The sequence below is a fragment of the Uloborus diversus genome, chromosome 5 (assembly GCF_026930045.1).
Source record: "Uloborus diversus isolate 005 chromosome 5, Udiv.v.3.1, whole genome shotgun sequence".
Taxonomy (NCBI): domain Eukaryota; kingdom Metazoa; phylum Arthropoda; class Arachnida; order Araneae; family Uloboridae; genus Uloborus; species Uloborus diversus.
In genome coordinates this window covers 159,961,330-159,982,718 of record NC_072735.1, presented here as the reverse complement: position 1 = coordinate 159,982,718, position 21,389 = coordinate 159,961,330, and the positions used below count along the sequence as shown (strand labels likewise).

Below are 21,389 nucleotides of genomic sequence, written 5' to 3'. Positions count from 1 at the left end.
TCGGGAAAATGTTCTTAAAATTGGAACAGAAAAAGAACAAAATCGAATTTTCGAAAAACCTCTTCGTGGTGCACACCCCCATGCTACAAACTAATTCCGTGCCAACTTTCATGAAACTCGGCCGAAAGGTCTAGGCGCTATGCGCGTCACAGAGATCCTGACAGACGGAGAGAGATCCGAACAGAGACTTTCAGTTTTATTATTAGTAAAGATTTTCCTTTAAAAGTTGCTGTTCATTTACAATCTTCTAATGTATCTACTAGTAATGTTCTGTGTAACTTGTTTGGGCGACTAACAAAATGTTTGGACATTCCACTTCCTGTCCCACGCACCTGCTAAAACCCTTCTCACGCTTTCTGTCACAAAAATTATTTCTAAAAATACTTTTCATTGCTTCTCTGATGATCCTTTTGACTTCCATAACAGTAGTTTCCAACCTTTTTTCCCGCGCAAACCCCATCCAAAATCCTAAAGAAGTTTGCGAACCCTTTGTGTAGTAAGTAATGGGTTTAAAAATTAAAAAAAAAGAAACCACACACACACACACACAGAATAAAATTTTGAAGACTTTATTCAGTTTGATGTTGCTCATCGCAAGAACGAAAACCTGATAGCAAAATACAGAGGTAATAAAATACATACGTGGCTACAAACTAAAATGAATACAAGTTCTGCATTTAAGTTGCTTCTGTATGTATCTCTATATATATTGAAAATCCTTCTTCTTATTGAAGCGCTGTCTCTGTACCGAATTATTCTGTATTAGCTACCAGTTTGTTTGACACTCTTGGCTTCCTTAAGAGGTTTTCCACCTCCAGCTCAGTCACTCCTATGCCGGGCTGATGAGTGCTAATACGTACGCTCAGTCCTCGGCTGGAATTGACTGAGCTGGTGGTGTGTTTAATGTAATTTATTACTGATTTTCAAACTACTTTGGGATAAAATTTTCCACTTGAATCTTGCGACTACTTCGGGACGAAGGAAGTCTTTCCTCTTTAACTTGCCGTATTACACGAAAAAAAAATGACCATAGTTCATTTTTTTGTGCCAAAACATCGTTTAAGTAATAAGAGCATAATAAATAGAGCATATAAAAAGAGCATAATAAATAGTTGTTGGACAGGGCCGGATCAACTAAAACTGAGACCCTAGGCCCACAAATATTGTGAGGCCCCCTGAAGGCTCTATAGCGGAATGCAGTGGTTGATTTACAGGTTTGGGGGCCGTCGGAATGCTTTTCGGGGGACCACATTGTCTATCACAGAACTAAGTAAATTATTTCTCATGTACATTTATGAATCTCCTTCGGGGCCTCTCTTAATTGTGACATGATAAATTCACTACTGGCAGAATAAATAAAATTTCTCATTTTAGAAAGTGTTTTGCCAGTTAACATCTCATTATTTTTTAATTATTGTTTTAAAATGTGTGTATTTTTCGTATAGTTGTAATGCTATGCATAATTATTTATGTGATTTGGGGCCCCTTAGGAAGAGGGGGCCCCAGGCCCAGGCCTAGTAGGCCTGAGTAGTAATTATGCCCTGTTGTTGGCCATGTTTTCACTGTCTCAGAGTTGGATTTGGAATGCCTAAAATCTAATGTTTGTAACCAATGCCTACCACTACGACATACTAAACAGTTACTACTTAAACTTTTTACTATAAACTCTACTCTTCTTCAAGAAAAGGCAATTCCAAAAATGTTTTAGTTAAAATTTCATATAAAGTTCAGACAGATTGAACTTAAGCTTGTAGGCTAAACGCGTGAAGAAAATGATGGTTTTAAATAAGATTCTCAATCATTTTGTTCAAATACGTGCTTCTCAGTTATTGTATGATCAATAACTCTAATTCGAAATTTAAGTACAGCTTTTATTTGAGTTTTTCCAAGACCAATGCTGATTTTACATCAAATGCGACGGCATCACGATATATTTATTGAAACTACTGTCTGACCACGGATTGTATGGAAAGACAAACATCCGTTTTACAGCCGGAAATGGACGAATCTATTATTTTTTACCGACGTCAGCTTTTGCAGAAGCAGAGTCTCATTCAAATGAGCGGAATACGCGCATTAAATTTTCACTTTATCCCTTATTCACATAGATTCGTCTTACATGGACGTTTGAAAATTCCATGCAATCCGTGGTTGGACAGCAGGCAGTTGCTACGGATACCATAGCAACAACGAATATTTTCTGTTCTATATTACGTCATTGCATAATAACATTATAGCTATCTAAGTAAGAGGTGATCATTACTAAAGTATGACAGGAGATTGACTATGTCTTTTGAAGGCACTGGGCACAAACTTTATTTGGTGTCCCTTGCCCCGCTTGTACTATGTAGTAAAGTAATAAAATATTTTGATTTTCAAATTCGCGAAAAAATTTACATTTTAAGCTTTTGACATTTAACATATACATTTTGCTGTAGAGCGGTATGAAATAACTCATTTTTTTTAAACCTTCAGCTGCATATTTGGTGTCCTGGGCCTGTGCCCTATGCCTTAATCTGGCCCTGAATGTGAGATTTAAATTAGGTAGATTCATTGACATGAGCCGTTGTCTGCAACAAAAATTTTATTCCTGCTGCCGTTGGTGTGAAATCAGCATAAACACTACTTCAGTATTCAAACTGATAACAACTATTAAAAGTTTTGCTCGACTACATAGCCATTTTTCTTCCGATTGAAGGGCGATTCCAAGCGCAAGAAATATCCAGAAGGCAGACTTCCAGATGAGACGTTGCCAGAAGAAGAGACCATGGAAGGATTTATCCGGAAGTTCGGCAAACCGGGGGCTGGAGCTCCCATGAGAACTGAATCCGGCCGCATCCGTACTCAGATACCAGGACATCCGGACATCCGTTTCCAGGACACACAACACGTGAGACTCAGTATTGAGAATCAACTACGGTATAAAAACGAAGACAAGGAGAATTACCGTGGCAATCTAAGTAAGTACCTTTCATTACTCTGAATTGTTATTGTGTCCATGGGTAGCACTTCTATGGAAAGACGGGACTTCCTTTTCTTGAGTGGTTGGACTCTTAAATCGGACAGTAACTGGCTTAACTATCAAGAAATGGTCAAGCCAGTTACCGTCGTTGTTTTCGTGATCATGGTTAGTTGTTGTCCTGTCCATGAATCTGTAAACATCACAACCCCGATTACCTGGAAATACAAGGTGTAATTTCCTGGAAAGGCTGGAATTTTAAATTGGATGATCACTGGTTTAGCTATTAAGATATTTTTCAGCCAGTCATCGTCGTTGTTATTGTTGTATCCATGGATAGCAGTAGCCGTGGAAGGAGGGGGTGCCATTTCTTGGAACGATTGGACTTTTAAATTGGACGAAAAATGGCTTCTAACCGTCAAGAAATAACACCATCATTTCTCTTTCCCGTTACCCCGGTCATCGAACCCGGGAGTTTTTGATCTAGTGTTCGATGCCTTAACATTAGGCTCCTAACGAAAATCATTCGGTATTTTTCTACGTGTGGTTATAATTAAACTAACCTCGTTTCTACCAACGCAGAGATGGTTCCGATAGAGTTAAGCCATTGAAACTTGGGTTACTTGTTATATGGTGTATTCGCAACTCCAACGAACTATAGGGGGCACTGCAGCAACTGTCTAATGGCGGATGAAAAAGGCAAAACAAACGCACGCCGTAGCGTAGAAAATTCTCATAAGCCTAGTAAATTTTGTTCGTATGCACGATTTTTTCACTTTATTCTTTTTAAATTAATTTTCAAAGTCTTGTGGATATTCTGGCCCACGTAGAAAGAAATGAGAATTCAAGAAGCATTACTAAACGTCAAAAGTTAATGCAAATTACGTAGTTCGTAATTCTAAGCAGCCATTTCCACAATGTTGAATTCGATATTTATCAATTCTTGGTATAACTAAATAATAATTGTGACCTGACAAGAATAACAATTAATGCTAGATAATTTGATTATATGATATTACGAATTATTATCAAAAGAAGATTATGCTTCTTTGCCTTGCTTTGCTAGCGCTAAATGTTTTGCATTTGTAGCTAAGTTATTTTTCTCAAACTGCCGAATCGGTTAATTTTAAATTTTTCTGTTTCGTATACTTCTAATTTCTGAGTTATGATTTAATTATGTCACCCTATGCAAATTATCAACAAAATTCTCACGGATATATGGTGGTAGTTTTCTTTCTAATTGATCTACCATTATTTCTTTTTACTTATCGAATTCTGTAATCTTTCTACTAATTTTATTCCACTCCTGATAAAAAATTAAAATGATTTAACTGACATGCGAAATCTCGCCAAGGGTTCTTTGGTCGCACAATACTAAAACTATAACCCTAAACAAATTTGGCGAAACCTTTCAGCTGAGAATGTAAGCATTCAAGTAAATTCTTTCTCGGTTAAACATTTTTCATTTCGTTCTACGATAATATATTCAAAAAAATATTTTGCATAGTGTCCATTCCAACTAAATGCTGCTGTAAAATATGTTTAGTTACATTAATTTAAGATTTAAAAAAAACCCATATTCTTACAAACTCACACAAAACAATAAAAAAATTTACCCGGTATAACGATATCCAAGTTTGTTAATCCAGAGTTTTCTTGTGTTTACGCTTTCATCATTTAACAATCAACTTGCTTTTTAGAAGGAAATAATGAAAACTAATATTATTTTGAGAAACTCGAGAATACTATTAAGGGACGAAACAATTTCTGTAACTGAAAGCAATCTAAGACACATCGAATGCGTTAATAAATACTCATAACAAACTGCTTATGTTTACCAACAAGTGGAACGCATTGTTCTATTTTTTTCTTTAATTTTGTAAATCACCGCAAGGTAGCGTATTCGAGCGCTGGAGTTGCGAATAGGGAAAACAAATTTGAAGTAAGGAAGCACTAGTTCTCATTTTTACCTCCAGATGAGAAAGGGAAAATGGAGAAAGAACAATAATATGCAAACAGATAATATTTTATCTCATAAGAAAATCGCCCGTCAAGGTATGACGGGTGAAATTTGCTTCTTCATTTGAACGAAGCCATTGCCTGTTTGGAGATATTTTTATGTTTGAAATTGTAACCCTAACTCCAGTGGATGAACCCTAAACTCCAGTAGGTTGCGTTCATTGTTGACCATTCTCTCGTTTCTTCATTCCCCTGAAATGGCGCAATCTTACCAGTAAAACACTTGAGTTACCGGATCGAGTTCAGCCTTGTCACAATAAAGCCTTTTCCTGCATGTTAAACATTACCAAAACATATTATCAAATTGTCATGCCGTGGTGGAGTTTCATTGTTGAAACAAGCGGGTTACTCGATCATCGGCTATTAGTTATATGAGGATGAGGATTATTTGTTCTCAATCTGCTTTTCATTCACTTCAATCATTTGATCAAAGCGTATTTTAGCGTGCTCAGTTATTAGCGTGACAGTTTTCTTTATCAATTGCTGTATCTTGGGAATGAAAATTGCTATTGATAAATAAACCAAGAAGTCGTAATCTAGCGGTGAAAAATTTGAACTGGTATTTTCTCATTGCATATTTCTTTTTCCCTTGGCCCATATAACATATATCATGTTTCAACGGCGTACGATTTTTAGAACGAGCTCTATGTAGGTCTAAACAAGAATAACTCATCACTATATCAAAAAAAAAATAAAAATAAAAAAAATATTGGGGTTTGTGCATCTTCACAAATATAAATACGCATTAATGATATATTGTAAGCATGCTTAATTTCATTTTTAATCGTAATTATATCTGACATTAAGCTCAAAGGAGAGTGGGGCTGATACCCTGGTTTTGCAGCGTAAAATAAATAAAAAAAATGTGGTGAAAAAAAGATCGTTTTTGATGATTTTTGAAATGTTTTGGAGAGAATACCCCTGAAATGTCACTCTTTGCAATAAATGGTCATGCTTTTGAACTTTTGGCTATGAAGTTGTCAAAAACTGAAAAAACTGGGAATTGGAGGGAGGGTTGTCCCCAAAAATAGGTGGATGAAGAGGAAAAACGGTGGTCATGTTAAGATTCAGGGGGAATTTGCATAAGAATCAGCAAAAATGGTATCAGAAACATTTGCATTGTTTTTTTTTTTTTCCGCGCAGTGATTTTTTTCTCCGCGGTGTCCCCCCCTCCCCACCGCGCAGTGTTTATTTATTTATCTATTTATTTATTTATTTATCTTTTGAATGAAAATGCCGTACTAATTGTAAATCAGAGCTGAAAGTTGATTATTATCTACAGTTATAATGATTTAAATAACCTGAAGTTTGCCCGAAATGGTGCGATTCGTGCTATCTTATATATTTCTGTGTGAGACCACAGTTTGTTCAAACTTAATGTTTTTAGTCCAACTGATAAAGAATGTAAGTTGTTCTTACATTCTATATTTTTATCTAGAATGTAAGAACAACTGTAACTTTTACTTCCTCTAAAAAATTGCTGTAAGTGATATGCCTTTTTTTTTCTCATTTGCAGATGAATTGATTCAGCAAAAACAACAACTTCAAGAGCAAGAAAAAGAATGGGAATCCAAAAAGCTGGAAGAAATGGTAAGAAAATTACGTAACATCTTGTTTTAATATTTCAGAGGCATTTTTAGCAAATTAAATACAACCTTTAACAACTATACACTATATTTTAAAGTGGTGTAAAAAAGTCTGAAGAAATTCCCTCATAATAAATAAATATGCTAACAAAACTTTGACGTGTTCTTTGATAGTACAACAGCTTTAAGGAAAATCATCAAATGATTATTAGAAAACCTGTTACCGACGATTTTTCTTAAAAGAATTCAAAATTCTCTAAGAATGCATTTCGCGATAGCATTTTAATTTCAGCATTCAGAGATTAATAAATCGCAGTGAATTCAAAAAAATTTTTTAATGTCTTCATGAAAAAAAATAATAAAGAGATAAAAAGGAGCGTTGGAAAAAAATGTCAAAAGATCGTGAATGACTTCATTGAAAGGAAAACTCAAAAAAGTATAAATAAAGGAATTGATCAAGAGGAAATGAGGAGGGGAGATCTGAAGGATTATAAGGAACTGAGCTCAAACAACTAAATAAATAAATCTAATAAGGGATTGATTTGGGACAGCGGGAAAATAAAAACAAAATATATAAATATAAAAACTGAAGAAAAAATATATAGCACAGGACGAATAAGGAATCGGCTGAATTCAAAACTCAACGTTGCATTGCAGCAAACGCATTGACAATTTCTGATTCACAAGTAACAAATCTACAGTATATCGAAGATTTGATCAAATTTGAACAAATTTTGACTTGCTAGCAAATTACATTCATCTGTAATTGACATTCAATTTCTTCAATACCAAAAATTTAACCTCAAAATATCCCATTCAATCATTGGTTAATAAATTCGTCAATAAAAAGACGAATGGGCGTATCTCAAAAGAATCGAAGAATGAGTTATGACCACCACAGAAATGTCCAAATTCGATTTTATAATATGACTAATGTGCGTTTCTCTACAATAAATAGTAAAAAAAGTTACAAGCCCTCACACTGGAGGCGGTTCTCAAGCGATACAGTAAACTGGAAAACTTTAAATCGGTTTACAGCAAAATGCTTAAAAGTGAGAAAAGCCCATTCGTCTTTTTAGCGACGAATGGTGTTGTTTCCTTCAGTCAAAAGTACTACTTTTAGTCATAGAAATTGATAGAATAAGCAAAAAAATATAATTAAAATAACATGGACCCAGAAAATACTTTCATTTTCCCAACAGTTATTTTTTAATTAATTTTATTAAATGTCCAATTTTTCAAACAAGGCGTGGTCTTGATGACGTCATGAATGATGTCCTTTGGCGCATTTTTCACTTCGTTTCCACGTTATGATCATCAAGCAGCGAATTAAATATTGCGCTCTACGCTTGATATCAACCATATCGTTGCCAGTACACGTGAGTAAAGATGCGAATTAAATATTTTGCTCTTCAGAATGACAATAGTGAATGGCATTTCATCATTTGTGATGTCATCGACAGAAGCGTTAAACAATAAAAGCACACCGATTAAAGTAATTATTTTAAATATTAAACTTAGTCAAATTATTTAAAAAATGGTCAGTTCTTATGTTTTTAAGCATGATCTTTCAGAAAAAAGTACTTTTAAATTTTTGGAAACGACACATTGCTTTGTAAAAAAAACTTCTAGTTAAATTTCGGATGCGAGTCCAGGAAAAACAATTTAAAAATCAGAAGTGATTGGTTGCTTTTCTGCTATAATGAAAAAAAAACGAATTTGAAAACCAACAGTGATTGAATGCTGCTCGATTACATAAAAAAAGAAGAAAGAAATCTTCAGTGATTGGTTGCTTCTCGATTACGTAAAACAAATTTTGAAAAACAATAGTGCAGTTGCTTTTCTATTACGAGAAAAGAAAAAGAATTAAAGATTCAATAATGATTGGTTGCTTCTTTATGACGGAAAAAAAAGTATATGAAAATCTGTGATGATTGGTTGCTTCTTTGATACGGAAAACAGAGATTATTTCCCCATTTTGTGTTTTCCAGAGGGAGCTATATCCTTTCGGGAGAGAAGACAATAACAATGGTGGGTCATATCTATCTCATACAGGTACCGTAATCTCTTCTCACTTGTGGCAGTCTCCTTCTGCTTTTGTCAGCACTTGTAGCACTCTTTTAAATGCACTGTCGTGCACCAGCACCTCTGCCACAACGTCAGTGGCGCACCATGAGTCTAGGGAGCGCTAAAACATTGAATTTAATGAAATGCGAATGAAAAGCCTTTAAGTACAAAAATAGAACATTATTTCAATTTTCAGAGTACCCTATATAACATCAGAGTATACAGGGTGAGACAAATGATGGAACTGATTTCAAAAAATCATGCAATTTCTAAAACTGCTACCAAAATACTGTCCACCTCTGGCAAGTTGAGCTCCGCTGCCCGACCTATTAAACGATTCCTTTTGTTGAAATAGGGGTGAGGAAATTCGGCTTAAGAACTTGCGGGTTTAGTTGGCAGTGTATTACCCATTTGGCGAACAATATTACTATTTAGGTAAGTTGGTTGGTTTGGGTTTTTTGGTGCAAGAGCCTAATCAGGTTATACTGCGATATTCAGGTAAGAAGTAGCAAGCGGTACAGGATTTTCTCGCCAATAAAAGGGTTGCAATGATAGACCAACTCTGCGCCTAACAGTTCTTCTTCTTACTTATTGTTCTCTTTTGAAACAAATGGCCTTGTTCAAGACCATAGCTCAACTTCTCAGAGGTGGGCAGTACATTAAGTGATATATGAGTTTAAAGAAAGACTTAAAGTTAAAGAGCGATAGAATGTTTTCTTCGTTATGTGTGACTGCTATATCTCAGAAAGTAACCTGCAGAAACAAATAAAAATTGGTTTAAAGGTAGACCCTGAAGGGTACATCCATTTTGGGGCCAATATCTCAAAGGATGATTGAACAATCGGTCGTTTTTTCTCGTTACTTTTGACTAGTATACCTCAAAAAGCAATGAACGTAATCAAGCAAAAATTTGTCCACGGGTAGAGCTTAGAAGATGCAAGAGCTGATTCGATTTTGGCACCCAGAGTCATATCAATAATTTAAAATGAAATCTGATGCCATCTTTTATTTTCTAACAAACAAAATGTGTAATTAATGTAAGCAAAGCTTTTAAAATGATTTTCAATTTTCGCTCTTTGATTCTGCTTTGAAGAGTAGCAGAGTTTTGTCGCGGCGATTTCACGTTAGAGCCCAGAATTCAAAGTTTCGGGATAAATATAACATACTAACTTAAAATCGGGTCCATCATTTGAGCTCACCCTGTATTTCAGCCATTAAAAAAATCCTTTAATTATTTTTTTAATTTTACACTACAATAAAACTCGATTAACCGAAGTAGATTGGGCCACCTTTGGTAAATCAAAAACTTCAGACAAAAGAGGATACTTAAAAACTTAGCTGTCAGAGGCCCCAGAAGTTTCAACACCGTATTGAAGACATGAACGCAAAAGTAAAATTATATTAAAATCAAATAACTTCTATGTTTCTAATTGCGTGACTGCAGTTATAAACAATGAATGTCTTCTGTGTGTTGCCAAACTGAAATGTTGATAAAAACAGTATTAAGTAAAATTATGTAAATGAAACTGATTGTTTTAAAATAAATTTCAAGTCTTAAATCTAACACACTTTACCTCCCCTTGTCACATGTCGCATTATTTTTCATGTACATATCCCCACAAAAAATGCGTGACGTCACACTTCTTGCTCCTCCCTCCCACCGCCTTGTCACAAATTGTCCCAATTTTGCGACCCCTCTCCTCCCTCATGTCGTGACATCATTTGTTGACAACTCCTGTGGGATGTCGTCTAATGTATAGAGTAGATTACCTGAAGGGAACATCTGGCGAAATGTCGCTGCTCCATCTTATTATTTGATTTATGGGAAGGAGTTTCTCTTTCTAAAAACTACAGATAATTTCCGAATAAGTGTCCCTCCTTAAATGATATCATCCTTTTTTTTTAACATATTTAACCCTCTTCCTACCATTTTTTTACACCATCACATTTCACCTTATCCCCTCCCCTCTTGTTGACACATGTCACACTGTATTACATAAGCGTATTACTCTAAAAATGTTTTTATTTCAAACAAAATGTGTGATGTCACTTTTTGTTCCCCCGTATCACTAACTGTTGCAACTTTAACCGCTTTCTGGACATTTAGGCATGCGACCATCCAAGATAGTAATCATAAAAAAACATTGGGACGTGAATGAAAATCAAATTTTCTAGGAGATTTCTTTTAAATTCACATTACTTTTGCTATTCGCATGAAAGATTTTACTTTACTAATATTTTATATTTTGTTGCATGTTGCATATCAACACGATTGTAATTCACATTTTTAATTTTAATGATGGGGGAACACCGAATATTCTCCTTCTTGATCCTAAACAAAATATTTTAAAGACCTTTATAAATTACTTATGTACCAACAATTGGTACTCGATTATGCAATATGCACATTTAAAGAATCAGTTGCAAAAGAAATATTATTGGTGGTAATTATTAGAATTGATTTAAAGAAAAATCAAAAGTACTATTCTCGTCAGAATAGTCTTAGTGCTGCCAGAAATCGTTGACAAAAACTACACACTTTGCCATATCGTTTGGCAACCAAATTTAGCTTTCCGTGATGATGGATAAAGGCAATAGCACTTCATAACGAGGATGTATATCACACCAGAGATAGAAATTGAAGCATAAATTTGACTTTCAGGATTTAATTACCAAAATATGCTGCTATCTGTGTACTACACAAGGTGTCCTACATAGGGCCCGATTAAGATATGAGAGGGGGGGGGGGGGCTTAGGCCAAACTCTTCTTTTGGGCCTCCCTTGCAGTCAAACTTAACCCTTTTAGTCAGTCTAAACTGATTTATCATATTAGCCATTGTCAATTTTAGTCATTTGGGGGCTCTAAAAAGTGGAGGCCGTAGGCCAAGGCCTTTTCAGTAACTAGGCCCTGCTCCTACAACAGCATTGCATGAGCTCTGCGCCACTGCATTTCTCGCTTGGAGTATATTAAAGAGGTCCCAAAGAACTGTGTCTCTATAGTTGTATAGTCTCTATAATGTCATAGCTTTCCAGAAAATTCTGAGAGGGAAGTATGACGTCATATCCGGTGTAAGATAACAGCGAGTTCAATCCGTCATTCCAAAGTATGCATACATGATTCTAAGTAAGCAATGGACACTTTGAAAATCTTCCTGTGTAAACTTATGCAAATACCCATGTTCATGTTTCTCTATTAAAGTTTTTTTTCTCTTATATCCAAATATGACGCCATATTTCTCTCTCGTATTTGTGAGGGACACTGTCCCTGGGACAATCAAAGAAAGCCATTCCGCACGCAAAGCCCGATTAAGTGAAAGTGATGCGTAGATCCTGACGAAATTCGGTGCCCCACTAACAAGAAAACAAATTTTCAAAGTAGTAACGTCAAAAAATGAAAGTAAGAATGAAATTTACTTTCGTTTGTGGCCCCTAAAATTACAGTTCAGAGGTTAACGAGCTCGCAGGACCAGACCTTAAACAATTCCTGTCTTCACTTTTTTAGCAACATATCATCAAATAGTCGCTAAATCCGTCACCAAATTTTGCGAGATATAGCCAATGTCGTCGCAGAAGGCCAATCCGCTGCCGATGGCGTTTGCCACCAAGCGGAAGCCGCTCCCAAAATACTTCGTCAAAAAAGATACTGAAAATTATAAAACAAATTCGCAATATTTTCTCAGTTATTAAATATTTACATTGAATATTTGTATTGTTTCAGACCCAATGTTCATGCCTACTCGTCCAAGGAAACTGGAAAGGAAAATGGATGTAAGTATTTCTGTTGAGATCTCCATAACTAATGAGTTCGTCATGTTATTTATTTTTGAAAGCGCCCGAATAGAAACCTGGAACTACTTACCTTACTTTCATGACAGGAATTCGAATCATAAAATCAAAACAGTGCATCCTGATCCATTGAGCTCAAACGACGTGTCAGAAGTCAAAAGACATATTTTCCCCGCTGATAGTCGAGCTCAAACGACGCGACGTGTCAGAAGTCATATATTTTCCCCGCTGATTGTCGAGCTCAAACGACGTATCCGAAGTCAAAAGACACATTTCCCCCGCTGATTGTCGAGTTCAAACGACGTGTCAGAACAAGGAAGACATATTTTCTCCGCTGATTGTCGAGCTCAAACGACGTGTCAGAACTGAAAAGACATATTTTCCCGCTCGTTGTCGAGTCTTATACAGTATACACGTCTCCTTATAATTCGATTAGTTTCTGTCAGACAACTCTTATAACCTTTTCCACCATTTTAAAGATGATGATGATTTTTTTTTTCATACTTGGAATTTACAGGGGTGTTTAAGTATTAGGTTTTATAAAAGCTTTTATTGAATAGTATCAGCTTCTAGCATTCAAGAAGAATGATACAAAACGAAAGACAACTGTGTGAACCAATGAGCATAGCAATCTCTAATTTTTATTTTTTACATTACTCCTGTGTGACTCAGAGCGAAAATCATAGAAATAACACAGCTATACTCTTAAAGATACTGGAGGCAAATGTATTTTCAAAAATTTGTCAGTTTTTCTGAGAATTACTTTTAAAGAAAGGACTTGTTAATACTGGATTGCTGAAAGCGACGACGAAGTATCGATAGCTGGACCTTTTCCATTTCCTAGCTCGTCGTTTTACTTCCCCTAATAAAGTTAATAAAGTCGAATTCATTCTTGTTGTTGTGATGCATCCAGAATTCTCATCTGTGGTTTGCTTTTTCCCAGGATTTCGACCCGTGGGGTAAGGGGTTCGGCAATCCCTCCCGGGATCGAAGGGGAAATGTTCAGCGCCACAAGTTCGCCCCCTCCGCTGAAGAAGGTATCGTACCGGAACCCGAGGAGACTAGAGTAAGTCTCCTTTCCAGTTAAGTAGCATATCTTGTAGGGAAAAACAAACGTAGCACGTTTTAGACCGAGAGTTGGCTGAACAGAAATATTAAACATGAGGTACAAAAGAAAGAGTTTTGCCTGAGAAGAAAGCTCTTACATAGCACTGAGTGATTTGTCTTCCAGGTAGGAGTAAGGGGTATAAAGCAGGGGAGGGCAGCCAATAACAACAAATTTTCTGCAGAAATTCTGCAGATATCTTTATATCAAAGAATACTTTGCAAAGGATTCGCACAATTTCTGTATATTCCTTGAATTTAGAAGTAGATGAAGTTCTAGTAAATGTCGCTTATTCGGCTCAAAATTAAACATTTTGGCAGAAAAAAATGTCGTGGTGATACAAAATTTTTCATAGTTCAAGCTAGGGCAGCGCTGTATCTTTGAATTATTAGCTACTAGATGCATTTCCCGGCTTTCGCCGGTCTACCTTGAAAAAAAAAGTTGTATCAAGTGACGTATGTTCAATGATCAGGCTTAAGTAAAAGAAAAAAACATCATGCAAAATTTCCCTTCCGAATAATGACGACAGATATTAAAATTGAGAAAGTAACGATGGATTTAAAAAGTGTTACCACGGGAAATACAAAATAAAATAAGTTTAAGAAATAAAATGAGATAGATGGAAAGAAACAATAGATTCAAAAAGCGTTACCGTGGAAACGTAAAATAAAATGATTAACAAATTTAATGGAGATGAGATTTTCCGAACTTGATTTAAAAAGGCTTGTAACTTTTTTCTTTAGAGATAGAAGCTTAGTTTTTCGACCATAGGTCGAGATATATCTAGAGTAAAAAATGTCGTTTTTTCCAAAGCATCAAAAGGAAAAGTGTGGAACAATTCCTTCACTTTTTATTGATGTATATAATGAAGAAAGTAGTGTCTGTAAATTTCAGCTAAGCCTAATAAAACTCGAACTAAAAACGCGAATAACTCCTGCAGTAATTAAGTTGGAGCATTGAAACAAATTGCGTAGAACGCGGAAAATTTTACTCTTTCCAACGATATATATAATGTTAACATGTAAAAGTAATTTTTCACATCCGTATTCGAGAATTTATGTGAAAATTGTGCTTAATTGGAATTTAAAAAAAAAAATATCGAATTATTTTCGAACTGGCCTGCAAACCTTTTCCAGACTTGAAGAAATAAACTGAAAATTCCAGCGAAATCGACCGGGTAGCTCTTGAGTTTTGCGCGTTCAAACACACAGACGCTTTTTGGGGACTTCATTTTATCCTATGTAGAGATAATAACTACGTACTTTTTCACGGGTAGGAAAATGATATTTGAGAATTTCAAGCGTCATTTGAGGTGACTTTAGATTTACTTCTGCTTTGAAGAAATTGCGCAAAGCTTCTGCAGGATTACTTCTTAATCGTGAAGATACCCTCAGAATTTCTGCTTGAAATTTGTCGTCTTTGACTGCACGCCCCCGCTATATTCCTCTTACGCGCCCTGGCAGCAAAATGATCGGTTATATAAGGATCTTCTTCATAGGCAAACAAAAATTTTCCTTGTACTTTAAGAGCAAATTTTTGTGTAGTCAGCTCTTGGCCTATTTAATACCACACTGCATAGAATCCTAAGATGCACAAAAAAATAGTTCCACCTGTTTGCATATAGATAATAGAATAGTGTAAAATGTTAGCTTTTTTATTCCACTTCCCTAAAATGCTACAAAATCTCGTAGAATATTTTGGCGTCTGACTTGAGCAAAAGCTTCACGTATTCATGTGAAAAAAAAAACTATATCTCAATGTTGAGAGGAAAGCTATTTCAATGGGAAATATTTTTCAATCCCGAACATAGTATTGTTTACTCCAATATGTATAAGTCTGGTACATTTTTTTTTTTTTTTTTTTTTTGAGCAATCACGAGTTTTTTTATTAAGCTCACTTGACCGAGGTTAGTGTTGCTCTGATTTTTCAGATTGCCATGACGACGAGTAAATGTCTAGCTTGTTGTTTTAATATTTTAATATCTATTAAGAGAACAAGTATTCATCGCCATGGTTACAAATCGTTTGCGCTCATTCAAGGTTTAACTCAAGCAGATTTTACTTTTTAAAGGAGGAAGGTGTAAAATTACGTTTTTTTTCAGGAAAAACATCAACATAGATGAACTTAAAAAGTAAAACTTTATGTAAAATTCTGAGATTACTAATCCCTATCATTTGAAATTGATAAGATTTTAAAATACCCTAAAGGTATGCACTAAATTTAATCTTTATGATGAGTATACGTTAGCAAATTTGCCATAATAACCAGATACTTATTACTGCATCCTAATGACCATTTCTTTTTTTTATGGATATGCCTCATATGACCAAATCTATAATATAAGTCATAATAGTACGACTGTGAATTTCTTCTCCATTTCCATTTCAGTCCATTTGTAGAAACAAGAAACCCAACGAGTAGGGTCCTATCGCTATCCGCGATTGCGAAAAGCATAGTTAAATTCAAGATGTCAAAACTCAAGTGTTTTTTTTTTTTTTTTTTAAATCTATAATCTCCTAAAATGTTCAAGACCTTTGAATTATGTTGAGTTATTAAAATTGTGTTTGTTTACCTTTAGGAATACTCTTTAGGCCTGAGACGGAACAGGGGTGGAGACGGCGCCCCGCATCTGACTGAAAGCGGACATGCAAGAACACGTTTGAGAAACACTTTGAGGAATATCAAAATGATGGGTAAACTACAAAACACTTGTTGCATTGCTTTGAACACCATAAGTTACGTCTACCGTCTGGCAAATTACAGCAGAACCTCGTTTATCCGGTCCCCGTTTATTTGGATCTCCAGTTTACCCGAATTAAGTCATCGTATAAATAATAGCCGATGACCGAATAACCCGCGTGTTTCAACAATGAAACTCGCGCCATGACATGATAATTTGATAATATATTTTTGTAATGTTTAACATGCAGGGAAAAGCTTTATTCTGACAAGGCTGAACTCGATCCGGTGACTTAACAGTTTTACTGGTAAAACTGTTATTTCAGGAGAATGAAGAAACGAAAAAGCAGTCAACAAAGAACACTATCTACTGGAGTTTTGGGTTAATCCATTGCAGTTAGGGTTACAATTTCAAGTATCAAACTATCACCAAACAGGCAATGGCTTCGTTCAAATGTAGAAGCAATTTTCACCCGTCATACCTTGACGGGCGATTTTCTAGTTTGTAGAGATAAAAATAAAAGTTATATTTTCTTAAATAATAATTTTAAACTATGATAGCGAGAACGGAACTCTAAATACACCAAATATTCGGGTTTTATTTTGATTAAACGTACAACTCTTTCCGTACAGTAATGTATAGGAGTAACCTAACAAACAGCATCTCGTGCTGGGGTCGTCAGTCCTACACCACTGCAGCTGAGCTATAAATGATAAAGTATTACCTAGAAACAATAATATGTGGTCTTGTTACAAAGCATTCTTTTTTGCTGTAATAAAATATAATTTTGCTTGTTGAAGAATGTGTTTTGCTTATTATCCATATCAGTGGCGGATACAAAGGGAAAGTCATGGGAGTCATGATCCCCTCCCCCCAAACCGTCGACAGTTGTCTCCGGGGACATTCTGTTCAAACACTTTCTAAATAAAATGTAAACAATTTTAGTAGTCTTTCCAGTTTATTAATTATTTTTCAAAGTAAAGATTTGAATTACTACTTCTTTTCATTGCTTATGAAGTTGATTTGTGAGTTTATGCCCTTAGGTTCCTTATTTATGGCAGATTTGGTGCTTTTTATAAAACCCAAGCAGTGTCCGAAATTTTTCGTACCTCAAAACGTAGGTTCGTTTATGAAAGGGTGGTCATTCTTCAGCATGACACCCCCCCCCCTAAAATGGTAGTCTGTATCCGTCCCTGATCCATATCACCCTTATTTTCGCTTATCCGGACTGCCTTTGGTCCCAGTTCGTTCGGGTAAGCGAGGTTGCACTGTATACACTCGTGACTCCAGGCAAAAGTATGTGTCCTCGAACATATTTTTCAAAGCACAAATCTGCATTGAACTGTAGACACGCGTTTCCTCGTTTCAAAGAACACAATTTTCAGTGCCGAAAGTGGTGAACTTTAATTGTTCTTGTCGAATGACTTTACGTCTATGAACTCGCGATTTCTGACATTGAAAGGGGGTTTCTGAAACTCCGAAAAAAGGTAGCCACAACTGTTTTTTCTTTACATTTTTGCTTTGAACGCTTTTTTTCCCTATCACTGGAGTTTTCAACGTTTAATATAGTTAGCGGATTTATTTTTTTTTTTTTACATTGTGAAGGAGTTTTTGACCTTGTTGATTATTTTACTTTAATGAAACTTTTAATGGTTTTTATTGCTCTATTTATTTTACGAATTCATTCATAATTCGATGGAAGTTGAGCTTTGTTAAAATGGTCATTTACTTAACAAGCATGTTTCAGACACTATTTTTTGCTATAATTATTTTTACTGTACATTTGCCGAATTTATTAAAATGTGAAAATGAAAAATGCCGTTGCCAAGTAAGCAGTGATTATGCTACCTGGTGTAAAAACGTAATTAAATATAGTATGCCGAATGTGACTTGTAAAAAATAAAGCTTGAAAATCCAATAATGAAAACAGAAAATGATGAGTTATACCAAATAATTTGTTGGCTAAACATGGGGCAAACTCGGATGTAAATCACCGAGCACTGACCAGATGTACAATGTCACCGCACTAGGAAATCATTAATTTCGTAATTCGGTAGCTGGTAGTTCCGTCATTTCGAATCTGTCCAGGGGTGGTGGGGGACAAAGGGTGTGTACGCAATGCAAATAATGTTGAAAAACAACAATAACCACGCCCACTCATATGCAAAGAATAATTTTTCATAGTCAGGGGGAAATTTTGTCCCCCCCCCCGTCCTCCTCGACACTACCGCGATCCCTCTAAATGACGCCCCTGGTAGTTAGTAAAGTAATACAATCATCAATGTACACAGTTAAAATTTTGCTGAAATTTTACGGTAAAAGTACTGGAATCCTTTTTGAAAACACTTTTTACTGTAAAATCTTGTTTCAGTGTAGCATTTTACAGTAGGAAAAACAAGAACGCTGTGTCTAGTTGCGCTAAAGAAAAAAAACGAGATACCAGCAGTGGAGTTCACCCCGAGTTCCTATTATTCGCAGATCGGTTCGCTGTCCCTTGTGTAGAATGGGCCGCGACGCGAGAGCGGGAATCGGAAATCATATCCTTCGCAGCATAAGGCCCGTGGTGTAGCAGTTGGCTCCGTAATCGCTCACTTTTTCCGGTACAATTTACTGTAAAATTTTTCTGTATACTGTAAACACTCCTTTTTACAGTAATACGTAAGCTGTTCAGAAAGTAAAGTATGTTTTCGTCTCGCACCATCAAGCGAGTCCGATCAAGCCTATTTTGGTGCCTGCGTGGCCTGCACCTCAATTAGCATCTAGCCATCACAACGGGAACATCTCCGCGCTGAAAATTTTTTCGATATTCAAATTTAAAATGAGGCAGTGAGAAGCAAAGGGATGCAAGTGACAAAAGTAAAATTTGGAGATAACCAGTACAAATGGTAGGTGAACCTCTCTTCTGTCTTGGGGCAAGATACAGTACTAGTAGCCCTGGTAGGTTCTGGCATAAAGCATGATTTAGAAAAAAAAAATTCAATGAAAGCCTACCTAGGATCTGATCATTAAACGTGTTTTACTCAAAGCCTAAAGTAGTCCACTTGCATCCCTTTGCTTCTCACTGCCTCAAATATGCGCTGCAATTGAAATCCGCTCGAGTTGTGAGAGGTGTGGTCTGTTTTTCATTTTTGGTGGCAAAAAAACCTATCGGCAAGTGTGTTGAGTGTACGAAAATAACGTAATGAATGAAAGATCAGTCCAAAAATGGTGCATTCAGCTTAAAAATGGTCGAACTAACGTTCACGTTGAAGGGAGGTTGATGATGGGAGATTTTTCTTTATTAGTCCAGATCTTGCCCCTAGTGGTTTTCACTTGTTTCCAAAAATAAAGAACTGGCTTGCAACACAGCGTTTTGACGGCGATGACAAAGAGCTTGTGGTACGCGTCACTGAGTGTCTCAGATCGCAGGCGGCGAGATTCTGTGACGAGAGAACTTCAAAGCTTGTCCTACGTAAGGTCCCTAGAGTGCAGGAGCTGACGCATCCGCCATTTTGGAGCAAACTTGATCCAGTGTTTCGCAGCGATAGCATTGCTGCTGATGTTTACATTTCTTTAGCATATGTAGAATTAGGTCAAATGGGTGGTTGTTTGGCTGTTAATTGTGCAAACAGCTCCAACAAAGGATTTCAGCTAATCAGATTTCCAGCAGATGCAGGAGTAAAAAAAAAAACGACGAAGTGAATGGTAGCCTGGAAATGGAGCTCGCTTGTGTGGGTTTAATATTGATTTATTTCTTACTAGCAAAAATACCCGGTGTTGCCTGGGCCAGTAATAATTATGAGAAAAAATCGTTACTTGCTTTTGTTTTCTGTTTTAAGTGAAAGAATTTAAAACACATCTTTTTGACGTGATTAAAAATCGAGTTTCTTCCTTACCCATAAAACTAAAATAGCAATAAGTAAAATGAACGAAATAGTATTGATTTAGAAACGAAAGCACTATATTTAAGCATATACAAATTTCCAAAACATGAAATTAATCTTCTCATGTTTAAAAAGATTAATCTGTTGATACTTTTTTTTTTACATGGAGTCTAAAACCTTCTCTGTATGGCTAATGAAGTACGAAGTGATTAAAAAAAAGTAGCTGCGCTCGTAATCCCCTTATACTTGCTTTAGTTATTTTGGGAAATTTCAATCATTGTGGGCTTTTGGTGCGATTTTACCGAATTTGCGAAAGTCATTTTGGGGTACCTTCGATGATGCTCCCCCATTCTTTCCTTACTTTGTAAAACGATATGATATTAATTTTCGTTACAGAGATATCGTCGCCAGATGCTGAGATACTTTTGGTCACCATAAAATGGCGCTAAACAGTTTCATCCGAAATGGTTCCAAAATAAGTAGTAAAATTTGGTGATTGTTTGACATTCCGCAAAAAGGAAAATTAATGGAAGTTTTTGTGCTGTTGATGGATTTGCCTAATTTAGTTGCTGGATTATTTAACACAGTAAAAAAAATCTTTTGAAAATTCTTTGATTGGCGATATTTTGTTTACATGGTGAAAGCTGAGAAACATTATGAGGTAGTCTTCGGGTTCAAAAACAGCGACGTTGAAAAAACTGCCAAATGCATCAGCTACGGAAATCTTTCTGCAAAAATTTTGGCGATCTGCTGGTTGATTGGATAATGAGTAAGTATACGAAATACACCGCCAGCTCAGTCAATTCCAGCCGAGGACTGCAGTTTCGTGCTTATTAGCACTCATCAGCCCGGCATAGGAGTGACTGAGCTGGAGGTGGAAAACCTCATAAGAAAGCCAAGAGTGCCAAACAAACTGGTAGCTAATACAGAATTAGCACTGACCAGACGAGTGACCGAAACAATGGTTCGGTTCAACTCGAATTTTGAAGGCAAAGGCAGGTATATTCAGTAAGTTACCGCCCTATAGCCAGGCTAATTCCAGCCGAGGACTGCAGTTTCGTGCTTAAGCACGAAACTGCAGTCCTCGGCTGGAATTGACTGAGCTGGCGGTGTATTTCGTATATTTCTGCCTTAGCCCTGGCTATAGGGCGGTAACTTACTGAATGAGTAAGTATTCAATCAGCATAAATAATAATAAAAACCATTAATTACATTGAAGTTCCGTTTAAGTGGAAAATGATCAGCCAAATCATGTATTATTTGTCAATCTTGTGCAAAAATCTTACTTCAAGATTTGACTTGAGAAAAGCCTTGAACAGTCACG

The 21,389-nt window shown here is 36.1% G+C and overlaps 1 protein-coding gene across 1 annotated transcript in view; it reads left to right on the top strand.

The window, feature by feature from the left end:
- Positions 1 to 21,389, top strand: part of LOC129222505 (trichohyalin-like) — a 167,371-nt gene that overhangs the window by 93,542 nt on the left and 52,440 nt on the right. The window contains exons 6-11 of the mRNA XM_054857017.1: positions 2,699 to 2,960; positions 6,495 to 6,568; positions 8,556 to 8,619; positions 12,350 to 12,399; positions 13,361 to 13,483; positions 16,101 to 16,215. Of these exons, the coding sequence (XP_054712992.1) occupies positions 2,699 to 2,960; positions 6,495 to 6,568; positions 8,556 to 8,619; positions 12,350 to 12,399; positions 13,361 to 13,483; positions 16,101 to 16,215 (688 nt within the window). The remainder of the gene's footprint in view (positions 1 to 2,698; positions 2,961 to 6,494; positions 6,569 to 8,555; positions 8,620 to 12,349; positions 12,400 to 13,360; positions 13,484 to 16,100; positions 16,216 to 21,389) is intronic.